Source organism: Salmo salar, chromosome 03, assembly GCF_965601325.2.
Source record: "Salmo salar chromosome 03, fSalSal1, whole genome shotgun sequence".
Classification (NCBI taxonomy): domain Eukaryota; kingdom Metazoa; phylum Chordata; class Actinopteri; order Salmoniformes; family Salmonidae; genus Salmo; species Salmo salar.
Genome location: NC_138293.1, coordinates 22610568 through 22631905, shown reverse-complemented (window position 1 = coordinate 22631905; position 21338 = coordinate 22610568). Strand labels below are relative to the sequence as shown.

The window sequence follows — 21338 nt, the reverse complement described above, 5'->3', positions numbered from 1 at the left end:
GAAGTTCACGTCACCTCTCCTCACCACACTATTCAACATTTGATGTCAGAGGATGGGCATGGAAATCTCACAGGATAAAGCTGCATGTAGCATTGTGTCTGGTACGGAAGGTACGAGTTCAAGATTAGATAATAACACATTGTATTACAACATCATGATCATTTAATGGTCATATTTTCGTATACATATGCACTCTATAGAAATACAATATTTCAGTAAAGAGAAGCCATCGGTGTACATACTTGTACACATTCTGAAGCCAGAGGTAGGGTTCTATGCCATAAAGAAATTCTGACGTATTGAATGAAATGAACGTTGTTATATTTGATACATTATGAATATGGTATTCAGGTGAGGTTATCTATGAGATTATCGGTTTACTGTTGTGCGCATTCAGTTTGCCTACAAAATAGCTTTACACACATACCTCAATGGAATATTAAACTTTGTGTAACACAGAGCCGTAACAACATCAAAAACCAAAGCAACTGTCTGGTTAATTCAATAATAAATGTATATTATAACACTGTAGCAACAGTCCAGTTTTTTAGGACAATCAAGTACCACTGATGTTTACCATCAAACACAGTGCATCTGAAGTCTCTTCATTGGAGAAGATACATGTGGATCATTTTCCCTGATGTCCTGTTATTTTACCACCCATGACGGATCTTTCTTGATGGTGTCATTCTCAGGACCAAGAATAGCAACTCCACATGTCCTCTGTCCAATGCCAAGGTACCTGTGTAAAACATGGACACAAAATATTAAAATGGCCATTCTCTTCATATTCACTTCCATTCAAAGTTCAATAATAGGGCATGCTCAATAAACTTCCAAAAAGGACTAATTCATGGTAAACAGGAGTTGGAGCACAAGAAACCGATTCAACTACACCTGAAATAATATTCAACCAAAAACCACATTACCTGCCAGCCACATCGACCATGCTCTTGTCTGTGACAGCGAAGAGTCTCTCTCTGTGGGCCTGTTTCAACTCATCTGTGATTCCACTCAGGAAACGGCCCATACCTGCAACATGATAATGTGATATCACATGTCAAGACAAGGATTGACACTTGGTCTTTTTCATCTTTTATAATGATCCATTTATAACATGTCATTTAGAAGACAGTCATGTTTCTTTCCAAAGTGAGACCCTGGTAAGGGACAACCTCTAAGTAAATGCCTCTCTTTGTAGAGCTGTCCTCATATTATACATGTGTTATAATAACAAGTTAGTACAGTAAAACTTAACAGGACATAAAATAACAGCATGTTAAATGTCAGGTGAAGAGGTTTAGAGCTGGCATTTGGGCTCTGGTAGCATCCTGCAGGGCTCCGGTCAAAAGTAGCACCATATAGGGAATAGGGTGCCATTTGGGACACATCCTCTGTTCACCTTTATTGGAGGGGGCGACGGGGGAGTCCACGGCTGAGAACACGGACAGCTTGGCCTCGTCGATGTCCTGCTGGGTAAATTGTCCTGATCTGACCCAGTCCACACTCTTACGGAAGGTTGACAGAGTCTGCACTGAGTTGGGGTCTCTGAAATCAACACAGGGACATGGAGCAATGGGTTAAAGCTAATGAAATATGCCAAGAAGTGATCTAATACATGTATTCAAACAGTACATTAATTAAAATGTGTAACTCCCCTTAATGTACTCTGAACATTTCATGACTCTAGGATCAAGAAAATGTATTCAAAATGGCTTGTGAAGTTTTGTGATTGTATGTTCAATGGTAAAACATTGGAGTTTCTTCAATTTCCTGAAAAGTTCTAGTTTTGGAGATTTTCCGCAACATGTCTTTCTGCAGCTTTGTCATGTCTTAATCTGTATGACTACTGTTAAAACCTGTTTAATTACAGTATAATCCTGTCGTTTTACAGTACATTAATACACTACACACCTGTATGAATAGAAGGTGAATAGTCCTCCTCCCACCCTGGCCCCTCCACCATAGGCCCCACCCTTCTCTCTGATCTCTCCGTGCAGGTACTTAGCAGTCATCATGCGGGACAGGATATTCAGGCTGAGGGAGAGAGAGGGGACGAACATGGGTAAATACGGGGTTACAACATTTGTAACTTTCAGAAATATCCTAAGTTTTCCAGAAATCCTGGTTGGAGGATTCTGGATTTTGTGCTTATTCCCTCCTGATTCCAGGAATATCCAAACCAGATTTCTGGAATATCAGTGAATTTGGGGAAAGTACGTTTTTTGCAACCCTAGTAAATATGAACATGGATCTACAGGAACAGCTAGCATTTGCGCTAATGCTAGTTAGCAACTTCCTTCAAACTTAACGCAGAGACATAAAAATGGTATCCATGAGTTCATCGGACTCTAGGGAAGTAGATAAAGGGTTTCATTGCCAAAATCCCAAACTATCCCTTTAAGACAGTCACCTCGCATAGTCCTCATGGGTGAAGGGCACGGTGCGGATACACTCGCTGACAAAGTTGATTGGGAAGGGCATTGGGAAAAATGTCTTCATCTGACAGGGCTTGAAGTTGGGCTCCTGTGGGGTGATGATCAAACACGCTTACATTAGCTCAATGGTAGAATAAGGTCAGAAACCAATGATAAAAGTGTTACTCAACAATAATGAAAGGAAGACAAACTAATGTTCAGAGGCCGTATGGATCAAGTGTCTCAGAGTAGGAGTGCTGATCTAGGATCAGGTCCCCCTGTCAAACATGTAATCTTATTCATTGCGATCTAAAAGGAAAAACTGATCCTCAATCAGTATTCCTACTGAGATGCTTGATACATAGGTCTAGTTTAAAAGTGGAGGCGGTACGCACAGTGATTAGTTTTCTACTTGGGCCAGATCCAGGAGCTGCCAGTGGGTCAAGAGGTCTCTGTTAGGATTAAAAGAACACCTGTCAACTCACAGCAAGATTCAGGTTGCGTCCCAAATGGGACCCTATTCCCTACATAGTGCACTTCCTATGAGCCATGGTCAAAAGTAGTGCACTATGTAGAGAATAGGCTGCCATTGGGGACATATCCCAAGTATTTATTTCACTTTGTTACAGTGCAGTCTCAGTACAGTACTAAGATAGTTTGACAAATTCATACCTCAGTGATATCGGACCGGACGGGTTTGCGATCCTTCTTATTGGAAGCAACGTTAGACATGAAGTTATCCACCTGTCCAGCGGCATCAGACATTTTCTGAGGCGTTGCGTTGACTGCACATCTGTCCAAACAACGAGAAGTTGTGATATACTTTACCCTCAAGTCAAAATAGAGAAATTATAGTAAAATCTTGAAGTAGCTGTCATGTGTAAAGACTATACCCACCTCATGTTCAGTGGGTTGAGAATGTGTCTCTTTATTCTAGGAAGTGTCCGCAGAACTTGGGTGAGGTCTGGCATCTCCGCAATCCGTTTCATAAACTTGACCTGATATTGAAGATACACAAGAAAACTGAGATGTATTTCATTTGAGTGTACAGAAGTGCATTATATTCTCATTCAGATGTTACAATAACCCTTGTCCTTCAACATACAGATTTTTCTTTGCTTCCAAACCCTCATTGTCCTCCCCCCTCGCACCTGCTCCATCCCTCCGAAGGTCTCCTGTAATTCTCCTGTTGGGGTCAGGCTGCGAGCCGCCCTCGTCATGGCGTACATGTGACCAGAGTAAGAGATCCCATTGGCTAGTTCCTGAGCCGACATCATGACCAGCACACGCAGACGCTCCTCATCATCAAAGTGCGGGCTGTGGGTCAAGTTAAAGGTTCAAAAGGTCAGAGCACAGAGAGAGAAGGGCTTAAATAATATCAATCAAATGAGTCATTAAAAAAAAAAACAACGGACATGTGGTTTATTAGTGACCATGCGACCATAGATGGATTACGTGCCATGGTATTATTCTGATGGACATGCGAGCCTACCTGTTGAATATGTCACTCCACAGGTGAAACATATCAGGAAGATTCCTCTCCAGACAGGAAGATGAGAGGAGGACTCCCTGTGAATCAGACTGTGAATGAACAAGGCTCTTTCTTATAGCTAATTGTGTTATACTTGCGTATAGGTATACATTATACTTTATTATGACTGACTGACTGACTGGCTGGGGACTGGTTTTTTTGTTTTCTCTAAATAAGCATTGTTGTACAATTAAAGGTCAAATACACTGCATTTCAAACAGTCAGCAATAATCTAATGAATTCAGGGCTTGTGAATTTATACCCAGACAACAAGACCCACTAATAATGTCATTATTTTATCAAAATACACTGAAAATAATAAAGGCAACATGTAAATGGTTGTTCCCATGTTTCATGAGCTTAAATACAAAATCCCAGAAATGTTCCATATCTACAAAAAGCTTCTCTCAAAGTTTGTGCACAAAAAAGGCCACTTTAAAATGTGCAGTTCAACATAATTCCACAGATGTCTCAAGTTTTGAGGGTGCGTGAGATTGGCAAGCTGACTGCAAGAATGTCCACCCGAGCTGTTGCCAGAGAATTGAATGTTCATTTCTCTACCAACAACAGGCTGCCCCCAATTCCGTTTTAGAGAATTTGGCAGTACGTCCAACCGGCCTCACAACCGCAGCTCACGTGTAACCACGCCAGCCCAGGACCTCTAAATCCGGCTTTTTCACCTGCGGGGAAAACTCATTCTGATTGGCTGGGCCTAGCTCCCGAGTGGGTGGGCCTGGCTGCCAAGTGGGTGGGCCTGTACCCTCCAAGGCCCACCCATGGCTGCCCCCCTGCCCAGTCATGTGGAATCCATAGATTAGGGCCTAATGAATTTATTTCAATTGACTGATTTCCTTACATGAACTAACTCAGTAAAATCTTTGAAATTGTTGCATGTTGCGTTTATATTTTTGTTCAGTATAGTTTAACCTGCTTTTTTTTGGAATATTCACTCATCTAGCTTTCAAGTCTGTCTATGAAAATGCCCTTTTTGTTACAAATGTAACTATAACCATGCATAATGCAAATTCACTAATAATGACTCAACTCTTGTAGCAGGCATTAGGCTACAGAAAATGAACACAGGTCTCATCAACAATCTCTCAAATCCACGTGCTAGTAAGTAGCCAGCTAAACTTTACATTTCAAGTTTAGCCAACTTGGATCTATTTGCTAGTTAACAAGGTTGAACAGTTGAATTGCTATGAACACACCCTTCAGTCTGTCTCCAACTGTTTGAACAGCATGTTAGCCTGTCCACTTTGTTCACATGTTGAACTCAAGTGCACTACCTTATTTCTCAGATTGAGAACGAGTTGCCAATTCCTCATATAATTAAATTGAATGCTTATTGCACATTTCTAAAACACAGACTAGACAGATAATATAAAAGACTTTGGCTAAAACGCTGCTAGCAGTACGTGGTAGCCCAAAGCCGCACGCGACAAACTGAGCATTCATTTGACAGAATCAATGTTCATTGATACTCTCGTTTGTGTAGTGTCTGCTCTGTGCGCAATTTGAGTAGTTGAGACATAAAAAGGGTGTCGTTAGAAAAGTTTAAATAATGTATCAATGTAAAATAATGTCTCAATGTGTTTTGGTGTTCATATGACTGATTATGTTGGACCAAACCTCAAATGGAAAAGCGAGTTGAAACCGCATGTCAGAGAAGACGATGTGATCTCTCAACTTTGTTGGCGTGAGCGGCAGGGGGAGGGGCTTGGTGTGTAAACCATAGAAGAGGCGAAGCGAAAGGTTTCGCTCTCGATAAAATCTGTCCAAAGTAAGGCCAATGCGTTTGTATGGGCTTATTTTGGACCTACGCTTGTAGCTTTTGGGACAACGTCTCCCATTGTTAGGGCGGAGACGTGCATCTCGTCATTATATACACATCTCTGGTGTAAATGGGAAGGTGCACACAGCACAGAAGGAGCGAAGGAGACGCTCATAAAAAACGGAAAATATCAAAACCTTGATTCTTGTGATACAGGCATTTGGAATATCACGCAAAAAAATACATTTGAATGAATCTGATATATGTCCCAGCCCTAGGACTGACCTGTTCATACATATCCACGTTAGAGTAGTCAGGGTTGACTGATGTGGAGATGGACATGCCTCCTGTCTTCAGCTCCATCTGCTGGGCCTGCTGCCTGTAGTCCAGCCCTCCACAGCCCATCCTGGTAACACACACTCCCATTAGCATCTCTCATCTCACACATACTCTTCATCAATCACACCTTACACCCCATCCTAAAATAGCACACACCTCCATTACCTGATCACAATTCACACGGCCATCATTAACTGATCACAAATACTACATACTGGTAGCTCAACCTGGACCGACTCAGCACGCCTTCTCACAATCACCTCAGTAACCCAGTCGGACACACATTCTCAAGACAAAAACTCAATACTCATCACAATTGCAACTAAGTCCATTACCTTCAACACATGTTTATGAAACCAAACCACACGAGCTATGCCTTCTAGACAATACACAAATGATGGGTCATATTCTATGGGGTCTGGACTCACTTGGTGATGACACTGCAGAAGAGGGGCACGTATAGTTTGAGGTCTTCAGGGAGGGTGTTGAGACTACACATAGCCCTGAAGTAGACCATCCCATTGGTTGGCTGCTCACAGTACTGCACTGGGACGCCTCCTAGTGGGGTGAAGAGAGTAGAACAGGACAAATGTCAGAGGGAGACAAAACCATGAGACCAAGAATTTCTGTCTTGACGTGTGGACCAGTTTATTTGCCAGTCTACCAATACTTGGAAATTGTACATCAAAACATATCTACATTTTGTCAAGCTACAGCCGTATTCTAAAATGTATTAAATTATTTTTTTCCCTCACAATATCCATAATGACAAAGTGAAAACAGGTTTTTAGACATTTTTTCAAATTCATTAATAATAAACAGAAATACCTTATTTACATAAGTATTTAGACCCTCTGCTATGAGACTCGAAATTGCACTCAGGTGCATCCTGTTTCCATTGATCATCCTTGAGATGTTTCTAAAACTTGATTGGAGTCCACCTGTGGTCAGTTTAATTGATTGGATATGATTTGGGAAAGGCACACACCTGTCTATATAATGTCCCACAGTTGACAGTGCATGTCAGAGGAAAAACCAAGCTATGAGGTATAAATAATTGTCTGTAGCACTCTGAGACAGGATTGTGTCGAGGCACAGATCTGGGGAAGGGTACCAAAACATTTCTGCTGCATTGAAGGTCCCCAAGAACACAGTGGTCTCCATCATTCTTAAATGGAAGAAGTTTGGAACCACCAAGACTCTTCCTAGAGCTGGCCGCCTCGGCCAAACTGAGCAATTGGAGAAGAAGGGCTTTGGTCAGGGAGGTGACCAAGAACCCAATGGTCAACCTGACAGGGCTCCAGAGTTCCTCTGTGGAGATGGGAGAACCTTCGAGAAGGACAACCATCTCTGAAGCACTCCACCAATCAGGCCTTTATTATAGTGGCCAGACGGAAGCCACTCTTCTGTAAAAGGCACATGACAGCCCATTTGAAGTTTGCCAAAAGGTACCTAAAGGACTCTCAGAACATGAAAAACAACATTCTCGGGTCTGATGAAAGCAAGATTGAATTCTGGCCTGAATTTTTTTAACCTTTATTTAACGGCAAGTCAGTTAAGAACAAATTCTTATTTTCAATGACAGCCTAGGAACAGTGGGTTAACTGCCTTGTTCAGGGGCAGAACGACGTAGATGTAGTGTCGGGGGTACTGGAGGACATGTAGTGTCGGGGGTACTGGAGGACATGTAGTGTCGGGGGTACTGGAGGACATGTAGTGTCGGGGGTACTGGAGGAGATGCAGTGTCGGGGGTACTGGAGGACAGGAGGAGATGCAGTGTCGGGGGTACTGGAGGACAGGAGGAGATGTAGTGTCGGGGGTACTGGAGGACATGTAGTGTCGGGAGAACTGGAGGACATGTAGTGTCGGGGGTACTGGAGGACATGTAGTGTCGGGGGTACTGGAGGACATGTAGTGTCGGGAGAACTGGAGGACATGTAGTGTCGGGGGTACTGGAGGACATGTAGTGTCGGGGGTACTGGAGGACATGCAGTGTCGGGGGTACTGGAGGACATGCAGTGTCGGGGGTACTGGAGGACATGCAGTGTCGGGGGTACTGGAGGACATGCAGTGTCGGGGGTACTGGAGGACATGCAGTGTCGGGGGTACTGGAGGACATGCAGTGTCGGGGGTACTGGAGGACATGCAGTGTCGGGGGTACTGGAGGACATGCAGTGTCGGGGGTACTGGAGGACATGCAGTGTCGGGGGGTACTGGAGGACAGGAGGGGATGTAGTGTCGGGGGTACTGGTGGACAGGAGGGCAGGAGGAGATGTAGTGTCGGGGGATACTGGAGGACAGGAGGGCAGGAGGAGATGTAGTGTTGGGGGATACTGGAGGACAGGAGAGCAGGAGGAGATGTAGTGTTGGGGGATACTGGAGGACAGGAGGGCAGGAGGAAATGTAGTGTCGGGGGATACTGGAGGACAGGAGATGGGAAACACTGTATTAGAGTGTAATCTCGGAACCTAGAGTAACTAGAGTGTAGCGTCAGCGTGTACTACAGTAAGTACTGTACCTGCAGTGCCCATCTCTATAGGTGTGACTGCTATCGTTGGCTCAATGTCAGACACTTTCAGGGCAGGGAGACATGAGGCATCCTGGATCTTGCTCTGAACCGATAGCAGCTCAAGACCTGAATAGAAAGTCATATAAATTAGTACAAAAATACTGAAAAACGTTATGATCATGAATGGTTTATAAAGTTTTCATATTGAAGTGAATGAGTATTCTCCATTCTCCTCAATAGACAGGTGGGTTGTTCAGCAACAAAACCAATGAGTGCCCAACTTTGGGGCAAAACAAGGATTATTGAAAAAGTGAATTATATTTGGTCTCCAAATGTGTATTGAAAACATAAATACATTTGCACAATGAGCACTTGTTGCCTCTCAAATACATCGTTACAAATATTGGTTAGCTAGCTAGCACATTTTAGCCCTATTAGCATAGATATGACATCAATCAAAACCCCTCAAAACAAGACCTACACTATATATACAAAAGTATGTGGACACCCCTTCAAATTAGTGCATTCAGCTATTTCAGCCACACCTGTTGCTGACAGGTGTATAAAATCGAGCACACAGCCATGCAATCCCCATAGACAAACATTGGAAAATAAAATGGCCTTAATGAAGAGCTCAGTGACTTACAATGTGGCACTGTCATAGGATGCCACCTTTCCAGCAAGTCAGTTTGTCAAATTTCTGCTCTGCTAGAGCTGTCCCGGTCAACTGTAAGTGCTGTTATTGTGAAGTGGAAACGTCTAGGAGCAACAACGGCTCAGCCGCGAAGTGGTAGGCCACACATGCTCATAGAATGGGACCGCCGAGTGCTGAAGCACGTAAAAATCATCTGTCCTCAGTTGCAACACTCACTACCAAGTTCCAAACTGCCTCTGGAAGCAACGTCAGCACAAGAACTGTTCGTCGGGAGCTTCATGAAATGGGTTTCCATGGCCGAGCAGCCGCACACAAGCCTAAGATCAACATGCGCAATGCCAAGCGTCGGCTGGAGTGGTGTAAAGCTCGCCGCCATTGGACTCCGGAGCAGTGGAAACACGTTCTCTGGAGTGATGAATCACGCTTCACCATCAGGCGGTCCGACAAATGAATTTGGGTTTGGTGGATGCCAGAAGAACGCTACCTGCCCAAATACTATGCGCCAACTGTAAAGTTTCGTGGAGGAGGAATAATGGCTTGGGGCTGTTTTTCATGGTTCAGACTAGGCCCCTTAATTCCAGTGAAGGGAAATCTTAACGCTACAGCATACAATGACATTCTAGACAATTCTGTGCTTCCAACTTTGTGGCAACAGTTTGGAGAAGGCCCTTTCCTGTTTCAACATGACAATGCCCCTGTGCACAAAGCGAGGTCCATACAGAAATGGTTTGTTGAGATCGGTGTGGAAGAACTTGACTGGCCTGCACAGATCCCTGACCAAGTTCCAAATGTAATTTTTCTTTGTGGCACCTGACCACATGACTGAACAGTAGTCAACAAAACAAAGGACATGATTGTGGACTTCAGGAAACAGCAGAGGGAGCACCTTGCCTATCCACGGGACACTAGTGGAGAAGGTGGAACGTTTTAAGTTCCTCTGCGTACATGTCACGGACAAACTGAAATGGTCCACCCACACAGACAGCGTGGTGAAGATGGTGCAACAGCACCTCTTCAACCTCAGGAGGCTGAAGAAATGTGGCTTGTCACCTAAAACCCTCACAAACCTTTACAGATGCACAATTGAGAGTATCCTTTCGGGCTGTATCACCGCCTGGTACGGCAACTACACCACCCACAACTGCAAGGCTCTCCAGAGGGTAGTGGGGTCTGCACAACGCATCACCGGGGGCAAACTACCTGCCCTCCAGGACACCTACAGCACCCGATATCACAGGAAGGATCATCAAGGATAACAACCACCCGAGCCACTGCCTGTTCACCCCGTTAACATCCAGAAGGCGAGGTCAGTACAGGTGCATCAAAGCTGGGACCGAGAGACTGAATAACAGCTTCTATCCCAAGCCATCACTAACACAGTGAGGCTGCTGCCTACATAGAGACTTGAAATCATTGGCCACTTAATAAATGGATCACTAGTCACTTTAATAATGCTACTTTAATAATGTTTACATATCTTGCATCACTCATCTCATATGTATATACTGTCTTTTATACCATCTATTGCATCTTGCCTATGCCGCTCTGTCATTGCTCATCCATATATTTATATGTACATATTCTTATTCCATTCCTTTACTTAGATTTGTGTGTATTAGGTAGTTGTTGTGGAATAGTTAGACTACATGTTAGATATTACTGCACTGTCAGAACTAGAAGCACAAGCATTTTGCTGCACTCGCAATAACATCTGCTAAGCAAGTGTATGTGACCAATAAAATTTGATTTGATCCCCATAGAACACCTTTGGGATGAATTGGAACGCTGACTGTAAAACCAGGCCTAATTGCCCAAAATCAGTGCCTGACCTCACTAATGCTCGTTGCTGAATGGAAGCAAGTCCCCGCATCAATGTTCCAACATCTAGTGGAAAAGTGGAGGCTGTTATAGCACCAAAGGGGGACCAACTCCATATTAATGCCCATGATTTTGGAATGAGATGCTCGACGAACTGGTGTCCACATACTTTTGGTGACGTAGTGTAGTATCAAGAACAAGAGACAACTAGCTGAAACGAGCCAAATGGCAGCTTCTTGTCATTGTTGCTAGCCATCTGACTGTTCACATTCATAACCCACAACCTTCTGCCCCATCGATGAGCACGCATCTTTTTCGTGATGGTGTCAGGCAACCCGTCTATTGGTGTTGGCGTATAACTTACCTTTCTCATAGATGTCTTTCTTGTCACTCTCAGACAGAGCCTGTACCTTCTTCTGGAGTTTCTCCTCCTCTGCTTTGACCTGTTTCTCCAGGTACGCCTCATCAGGACTCATAGACAGAGTCAGCCTGTGAGTGTTGTCCTGCATGGGCACAAACAAGATGCTAATGTGACATGACATTACCATAACACTGAACAGTCTCCGACTCAGTGACATGATTAAACTGATGTCATTTTCTTCTTTCAACAACCCCCTGGTCTATGACCCCTGCATGATGACATCAACTTTCTTGATTAGACTGCTTTATCCCATTACAATTTCCTGTTACATAGGCTATTCAGATTTAGATGCTATGTATACTGAAAGAAACTCAACAACTCATTTCTCCTGTCTGGTCTCTCACCTTGAAGTAGTGTAGGACTTTCTCCTGGAGGAAGCGAGGGTTGTCCTTCAGGGCTTGTCTGAACTGGGCCACACTGTCGCTGATCTTCAGCAGCTGGACTGGGTCTCCATCATGGTTCCAACAGGAAGCTATGTACTGTTAGCAGAGAGACAACACACAGGGAAAAAGGTCATACTCATTTAATGAGCAGCACCTTGGTGTGTGTTTGTGTCCATCGTAGTTCCAGCAGGAAGCTACTGTATGTTCTGCAGAGACAAGTATAAAGCATGATTTGACGACACGCACCCAAAATATACTGAACACCAATACAATTTCAACGATTTTACTTAGTTACATTTCATATAAGGAAATCAGTCAATTGAAATAAATTCATTAGATCCTATTATATGGATCTCACATGACTGGGCAGGGCTGCAGCCCACCCACTGGGGAGCCCATCCAATCAGAATTAGTATATCCCCGCAAAAGGGCTTTATTACAGACAGAAATACTCCTCAGTTTCATCAGCTGTCCAGGAGGCTGGTCTCAGACGATCCTGCAGGTGAAGAAGCCAGATGTGAAGGTCCTGGGGTGAAGTGGTTACATGTGGTCTGCGGTTGTGAGGCCGGTTGGATGTACTGCCATATTGAGAAATGGACATTCAATTCTCTGGCAACAGCTCTGGTGGACACTCCTGCAGTCAGCATACCAATTGCATGCTCCCTCAAAACTTGAGACATCTGTGGCATTGTGTTTTGTGACAAAACGGCACATTTTACAGTGGCCTTTTATTGTCCCCAGCACAAGGTGCACCTGTGTAATGATCATGCTGTTTAATCAGCTTCTTGATATGCCACACCTGTCAGGTGGATGGATTATCTTGGCAAAGGGGAAATGCTCTCTAACAGGGATATAAACAAATTTCTACACAACATTTTAGAGAAATAAGCTTTTTGTGCATTTGGAACATTTCTGGGATCTTTTATTTCAACTCATGAAACATGGGACCAACACTTTACATGTTGTGTTTATATTTTTGTTCAGTATAGTTAGAGAGGTGCTGACTAATGGAATAGTAAACTTACCAGAGGGTTAATATGGTCATACTTTATACAGGAGATGCTGCTCCTAGGACAATCACTATGGTATGTTTATATTCTTGAGTCTGTCTTTATATACAATTCAATTCCCTTCACATTTCACCTCTGCTTAGAGTGTGTGTGTATGGAAAACCATAACATGTTCATGGTTAAAACATCACAGTGGAGACACCAGACAAACTGTGGCCTTGTACTCACTGAGGCCAGTGACAACCCGAAGCTGGTAGACTGATGTTTCATCTGGATCTCAATCTTATGAAGCAGGGCCTCTATCCTCTCCTCCTCAAATCCATTACTGCATCATTAGGAGAGAAGTACAGTTAGATTACATTATTGTGATGATAGTGTTACTGTACATAACACATCAGCAGTATACTTACGCAATGATCTCATCAATGGTTTGGACAATGATTTGCTTGACTTTCTCAGTGTCTTCTTCAGCCATTCCTTGCAAGCCTATGCTGAATGATGCCTCTTTGGTGCTCCCATCATAGCTGGAAAATAACAGATACTGGTAAATAAAGAATTTTACTGTTCAGTATATATCAACATTTCAAAGAGCTATGCCAATGTATACCTCACAAGTTCTTAAACTTCATTTAGATAAAGTGCCTGTATTCTGGGACTTTCTATGTCTTTTTAAAGTGTTTTATCAATGTTCATTTGCTTCTAAATCCGCCTCCAAAGAGGTTAACCCACCCTACGACAGAGGAGAAGTCTGTTCCTATCTTGGGTTCTATGAGGGTCTTGTAGAAGGGAGAGTTGGGTCCAGAGATCATCAGAGAGGACAGCAGGCTCAGGGTGAAGCCCTCAAATGTATCTGTGATGCTGCAGAGAGAAGGACACCTGAATGAGACCACTACTGCATCGCTTACTCATTTAATGACCAAAATGCATATGGAAATCACGACATGCAACAATTGAGGTTAAAATCACTTCAAAAACACATCAATGTATACTATCCCAGAAACAATTTTAGAGAAACAAGTGATAGTGTTGCAGTAGCTCAGTATTACGTACTCTCCTAGCAGGTAGCTCATACACAGCGTGTTCTGTTTGGCTGCATCAGGAGCCATAGCATCGGGACTGCAGGTCACATGGTCCTCTCTCTGTGGAAAAACCATTACAATTAGAAACACTTCTGTCCACACAAATGTGGAAATGTCTTTGGCGTCACACATAAAAAAACGGACATTAAAACATCATCAAACAGGACCTTGTCAAGATCATTCAAATAAGCATTAGGGTGAAATGAATTCAAACTTCCAAACCATAGACCTTGCCAAAGTTGCTCAAGTGGAGTGCATAGATTTGTAATATCTGGGAGCTGATGAATAAACTAATATCTGACAGCAGGTACTGACTGAGCTACAGTGCTACTGAATGGGCAGACTCACAGGCCTGTCCCAGTGGGGTTGGTTAGGGACAGCAGTGTCAGGCTCAGTGCGCTCAAACTTGGACAGCGCCTCCTCCTGGATCTGTTTCAGGTGCTGCTCCAAGGGCAGATCCCCGTAGGTGAAGAACCTGAGGAGAAGAAAAGGGGAAACCATGGTACTGCCAAGGCCCAACAGAGTTGTGTGACAAGACACAGTGCTACTATACCGAGTATATAATATTGAGGTGTGTGACAGTGTGTTGTGCCATACCAATGTGGTAATGTGTGACAGTGTACTGTACAGGTCATGGTGTATCACAATGAGCAGTAGCTAGTGTTGAAGCATGGTGGTGGTGGTGTATTGTGCATGTCACTGTGTACTGTACAGGTCATGGTGTATCACAATGAGCAGTAGCTAGTGTTGAAGCATGGTGGTGGTGGTGTATTGTGCATGTCACAGTGTACTGTACAGGTCATGGTATATCACAATGAGCAGTAGCTAGTGTTGAAGCATGGTGGTGTATTGTGCATGTCACAGTGTACTGTACAGGTCATCGTATATCACAATGAGCAGTAGCTAGTGTTGAAGCATGGTGGTGGTGGTGTATTGTGCATGTCACAGTGTACTGTACAGGTCATGGTATATCACAATGAGCAGTAGCTAGTGTTGAAGCATGGTGGTGTATTGTGCATGTCACAGTGTACTGTACAGGTCATGGTATATCACAATGAGCAGTAGCTAGTGTTGAAGCATGGTGGTGGTGGTGGTGTATTGTGCATGTCACCATGTCCTGTACAGGTCATGGTATATCACAATGAGCAGTAGCTAGTATTGAAGCATGGTGGTGGTGGTGTATTGTGCATGTCACAGTTTACTATACCTTGCATTGCTGGGGTGATAGTGTGTAGCGTGGAAGTGCTTCAGTTGTTCCCAGGAGAGGTCAGGGATGGCCAGGGGTTCCCCTCCAGACACCACACCATATGTGTGGTTAGGATACAGCTTGTTCTGCAGGTGCTGGGCATAAACCCTCTCGTTGTCTGACTGAAATCACATACAGAGAGGAAATGTAAAATTCCAATGTGACTTCTATTTGTCCATCTCCTGACAAAATGATTCTGTAATTCTCACAAATTAATCACAATAAATCTAATAACAAATCTCTAAATAAATAGTTTGGAAAGAAGTAACCCACAAAAGCGCCCTTCATTTCATTGAAGACAACTCCTTTGAAGACCAAAGGGGAAGTAGGATCTGTAGGGTTTTCATTCTCCAGTCTCCATCCCTCCTGCCTTTAACAAAACACAAGGATAGGAATGCAGACTTCTGATGTCACTGATTTTGATTAAAGAGGCATCTATTTAAACACCACACTTACCAAAAATCAAGTTCTCGTAGACAAGGGAAAAACACTGCATCCAGATACACGGAGAGGAGATTCTGGAAGTCTTTCCCGTTTTGTGTGGAGAATGGATACATAGTGAAATCACTAGCTGTGAATAAAAAACAATAACATTACAGACACCTTGCACGTGCGCACACACACACACACACACACACACACACACACACACACACACACACACACACACACACACACACACACACACACACACACACACACACACCTACCTGTGAATGCGTTCATGAAGGTGGAGAGGGATCTGTTGAGCATCTTGAAAAAGGGGTCTCTGCAGGGGTACTTCTCTGAGCCACACAACACTGTGTGTTCCAGGATGTGTGGGACCCCTGTGTTGTCCATTGGGGTCGTCCTGAGCTGAACACTGCAGAGGTGTTACGACAAGAGATGGAAACACTGTCATTAGAAAAAGCACTGGCTTAGAATAAGTATTTTGTTACTAAACTAGAACATTTACTTTGATCTAATCTCTTCAACCAGCTGGCTCTCTATCAGGGAAGCAATTGAGTCTGGGGACGAGGTTCCATTTTAACATACAAACTTAGCCAAATAAAGCATACTTCCACAAATGTGGGATTATTACCTAAAGAGATTGTTTTTGTCATCTCTAGCTGCGTGTAGATACTGGGCGCCTGTGTTGTCATGGGTCAGTTTGACAGCTGTAAGGAACAGGTCAGGAACAGCAACCACCTGCAGAAACACAGGAAGATAAGATCACATTTATCCTGACTTTATGCTAAACCTTGACTAGAAGTTTGTGAATTTATCAGAATCGTGATTTTATTCTTGTTGTGGGTCAGCGTTTTCCAATCCTATTGACCCAAAGGGATTCACATTTTAGTTTTTGGCCTGGCATTTTACCTCCTTAACTGTGAAGCCATGGATCTTCTGCCCTGCCTGGTACTGCAATGCCCGCTCTGTTGCTGGGGTGCTCCTAAACCTCCATGAAGGATTCTGCCCCTGGAAACTGGATTTGCCAAGAGAGAGAACATTGCTGGCTTGCATCAGCTGATACCATTTGAAAGGAAACACTTTGAAGTTTGTGGAAATGCTAAATTCATGTAGGAGAATGTAACACATTAGATCTGGTAAAAGATAACACAAAGAAAAAAAACACGTTTTTTTGTACCAACATCTTTGAAATGCAAGAAAAGGCCATAATGTGATTATGCCAGCCCAGGCGCCATTTAGATTTTAGCCACTAGATGGCGGCAGTGTATGTGCAAAGTTTTAGACTGATCCAATGAACCATTGCATTTCTGTTCAAAATGTTGTATCAAGACTGACCAAATATGCCTAATTGGTTTATTAATACATTTTCAAGTTCATAACTGTGCACTCTCCTTAAACAATAGCATGGCATTCTTTCACTGTAATAGCTACTGTAAACTGGACAGTGAGTTAGATTAAGAAGAATTTAAGCTTCTGCCAATATTAGATATGTCTATGTCCTGGGAAATGTTCCTGTGACTTACTACTTCATGCTAATCACATTAGCCTAAGTTAGCTCGATCCTGTAGAGGTAGTAACTACGTGATTCCATACGTGTTATTTCATAGTTTTGATAGAAAATAGTAAAAATAAAGAAAAACCCTTGAATGAGTAGGTGTGTCCAAACTTTTGACAGGTACTGTAGTTTACAATAAATACATAAAATATACAATTTTTTTCAAAATTATACCACAAATTAAAGAATCATAGACTGCTTGGAAATGACTGACAAAAAAATTATTCTCTACACAAGCAATATTTACCTAGATTTTTCTTCAACTTCTGGACATCACATCTGGAACAACTGCCTACTGCAGCCATTTTCCATGGTAACTAAATTAACATGCTCTTGACAAAACTATATTAAATGAGGAACTTGCCCTCAGTGGTGGAAATTACACCATTACCAAAGGACAGATATATTTTGTGTAAATAACAATATAAAGGGCATACTCACAATAAATATTGATATAGATTTTATTTAATTGACTCTTTCTCTAGTAGAAAACATATGTGTAATTATTAATGTTTTCTCATAGAAAAACATAGTAGAAGCTCAAAAGTCTGGGTCAGGGACAAGGGCAAAACAGTGAAATGTAGGTAAAAATGCAACTGAAAAGTAGATAAAATACTTGATAGATGTGTTAAAAAAATATGGGGTGATTGTAGTATGAATTTAACATACAAATTATTTTAAAAAATTGACCCCGAGGACATACAAGTGCCCGTAGTTGCAGAATCACCCATATACAGTTGAAGTCGGAAGTTTACATACACTTAGGTTGCAGTCATTAAAACTCATTTTTCAACCACGCCACAAAATTCTTGTCAACAAACTATAGTTTTGGCAAGTCAGTTAGGACATCTACTTTGCGCATGACAAGTAATTTTCCCAACAATTGTTTACAGAGAGATAATTTCACTTATAATTCACTGTATCACAATTCCAGTGGGTCAGAAGTTTACATACACTAAGTTGACTGTGCCTTTAAACAGCTTGGAAAATTCCAGAAAATGATGTCATGGCTTTAGAAGCTTCTGATAGGCTAATTGACATCATTTGAGTCAATTGAAGGTGTACCTGTGGATGTATTTCAAGGCCTACCTTCAAACTCAGTGCCTCTTTGCTTCACATCATGGGAAAATCAAAAGAAATCAGCCAAGACCTCAGAAAAAAAAATTGTAGACCTCCACAAGTCTGGTTCATCCTTGGGAGCAATTTCAAAATGCCTGAAGGTACCACGTTCATCTGTACAAACAATAGTACACAAGTATAAACACCATGGTACCACAGAGCCGTCATACCGCTCAGGAAGGAGACGTGTTCTGTCTCCTAGAGATGAATGTACTTTGGTGCGAAAAGTGCAAATCAATCCCAGAACAACAGCAAAGAACCTTGTGAAGATGCTGGAGGAAACAGGTACAAAAGTATCTATATCCACAGTAAAACAAGTCCTATATCGACATAACCTGAAAGGCCGCTCAGCAAGGAGAAGCCACTGCTCCAAAACCGCCATAAAGTCAGACTACGGTTTGCAACTGCACATGGGGACAAAGATCGTACTTTTTGGAGAAATGTCCTCTGGTCTGATGAAACAAAAATAGAACTGTTTGGCCATAATGACCATCATTATGTTTAGAGGAAAAAGAGGGACGCTTGCAAGCCGAAGAACACCATCCCAACCGTGAAGGACAGGGGTGGCAGCATCATGTTGTGGGGGTGCTTTGCTGCAGGAGGGACTGGTGCACTTCACAAAAGAGATGGCATCATGAGGGAAGAAAATGATGTGGATATATTGAAGCAACATCTTAAGACATCAGTCAGGAAGTTAAAGCTTGGTCGCAAATGGGTCTTCCAAATGGACAATGACCCCAAGCATACTTCCAAAGTTGTGGAAAAATGGCTTAAGGACAAAGTCAAGGTATTGGAGTGGCCATCACAAAGCCCTGACCTCAATCCTATAGAATATTTGTGGGCAGAACAGAAAAAGCATGTGTGAGCAAGGAGGCCGACAAACCTGACTCAGTTCCACCAGCTCTGTCAGGAGGAATGGGTCAAAATTCACTCAACTTATTATGGGAAGCTTGTGGAAGGCTACCCAAAACGTTTGACCCAAGTTAAACAATTTAAAGGCCATGCTACCAACTACGAATTGAGTGAATGTAAACCTCTGACCCACTGGGAATGTGATGAAATAAAGAAAAGCTGAAATAAATAAATCATTCTCTCTCCTATTATTCTGACATTTCACTTAAAATAAAGTGGTGATCCTAACTGACCTAAGACAGGACATTTTTACTAGGATTAAATGTCAGGAATTGTGAAAAACTGAGTTTAAATGTGTTTGGCTAAGGTGTTAGTAAATTTCCGACTTCAACTGTGCGTTTTTCCCCCACCAGGTTATAGCCTATATCCACATAGAAGGTCCCGTAAAAAAACATCCACCCTATGGAAATCAAATGCCCGTTCAACGGATTTGTTCTGGTGCCGGCCGTGAGATTTACTCATAAAGATCCAACGGTTATGTGCAATGTGATGTAACTGAGTCATGATCAAGGGCTAGCCGGCTAGCTAATGTATACTCACCTTAGATTTCGAAGTTTCTGGAGAACTGTTTTATTCTGCCTAAACATTATTTCCTTAATTTAGCGACAATATATCTAATTGGTATTTATCCATGCACGTGCATATCAGAATACTATACACTGAACAGCTTTACTATCATAACTTCAGCACGATTTGGTTAGCTGCACATCCATATCCTCTCATGCTGTAGGTAGTTGACACATTGAAATTGAAGTGAACATGTTAACGTGGCATCTGCGCAGATTACAGACAAACCATTTCACGCAATGGGCCAAGTCATTCACTGTTATAGGTATGAGTGGGTTCATGCTGTTTATAGATCTACACAAGCTGCGGTTTGCTATTTAGAGCTAGCGGACTATTCCTTTTAGTGTTGTACAATCTCATTTTATATTGGCTAAACTGGTAATAACACCAAATACGATTGGGTAAACGTGCTATGACGATTATTACACATCCAAGACGTCGGGAAGTTTTCGAAGGGCAAAACATGGACCAAGATGGCGTCGTTGTGACGCGGGAGTGTTTAATTGTGGAGTTTGTGATTAATACTCGCAAATGTGATGACTGTTCTTATTATTTCACCCGTTTTAATTTGTTGCAACAAAATGTGATTAAGACGAGTCGTTGTCGCAGTTTTCATGGGCACAACAGATAATATACGCGCAACACAGGAACACGTTCCTAAAATGAATTAGATGATTAAACAAAGATTGTGGATGTACTGTCAAGATACTTTTCTCTCCACCCAAACTATGGGTAGTCGTTGTCCACAAATCCACACGGCAGGATTTCTAGATCGCGTCTATTCTTTCTCTGGATTGGTGGATACATCGCATTATTTTTAATATATATTTAAATATTCCATGAGAGTTGTTGACGTCAGCCACCTGTTTTCAAGGTAGACAGAGGGACTTTGATACTAGCCTCATTCATGGCCGTCTCAAGACAATCAGATATAAAGTTTTTTTTTCTCAAAGTTGTGGAGATGTCACACTCGTAACAACCTAAGCATTACGAAACTTCGATTCAATCAAATAAACCTCATTTAGCAAATAAGACATTATTATATTGTTGACCAAATTCGACACTCCAAACAAAAAGTCCTTCCTTGATGGGCTGGAGGGAGACAGATTTTTCGCCGAGTTGGGCCTCTTTACCTCGTCCTCTCTATATTAGATTGTTTTAGTCACATGCACAGGGTCGTCACTAGTTACCACAGCCACAAAGTAATAAACCTCGCCTATTTATACAATTTCTCTTCTTAATATCTGATTTTAGACGTAAGGTTAACCATACTGCTAACCTTATGCCTAACCAACCTGTCGCCTCACCAATATCCAATGGTAGAGCGTGGCGCGAAATACAAATACCTCAAAAATGCTATAACTTCAATTTCTCAAACATATGACTATTTTACACCATTTTAAAGACAAGACTCTCGTTAATCTAACCACATTGTTCGATTTCAAAAAGGCTTTACAGCGAAAGCAAAACATTAGATTATGTCAGGAGAGTACCCAGCCAAAAATAATCACAGCCATTTTCAAAGCAAGCAGATATGTCACAAAAACCAAAAC

General features: G+C 42.4%; 1 protein-coding gene across 1 annotated transcript; it reads right to left on the bottom strand.

Moving 5' to 3' along the window:
- Window positions 1-139: 139 nt before the first annotated feature.
- Window positions 140-19977, bottom strand: LOC106599488 (presequence protease, mitochondrial). The gene is made up of 27 exons (XM_014190753.3): window positions 19759-19977; window positions 16542-16647; window positions 16264-16370; window positions 15893-16044; window positions 15639-15753; window positions 15456-15552; window positions 15144-15304; window positions 14285-14411; window positions 13908-13996; window positions 13587-13715; window positions 13268-13381; window positions 13086-13182; window positions 11809-11943; window positions 11408-11546; window positions 8580-8696; window positions 6490-6619; window positions 6008-6128; window positions 3910-3986; window positions 3569-3734; window positions 3315-3415; window positions 3090-3210; window positions 2813-2869; window positions 2414-2526; window positions 1915-2037; window positions 1403-1548; window positions 930-1032; window positions 140-742 (listed from the first exon to the last, which is right to left on the bottom strand). Exons 1-27 carry the CDS (start codon window positions 19803-19805, stop codon window positions 649-651), a joined length of 3084 nt encoding a protein of 1027 aa, XP_014046228.1. The 5' UTR covers window positions 19806-19977; the 3' UTR covers window positions 140-648.
- Between the last annotated feature and the right edge of the window lie 1361 nt (window positions 19978-21338).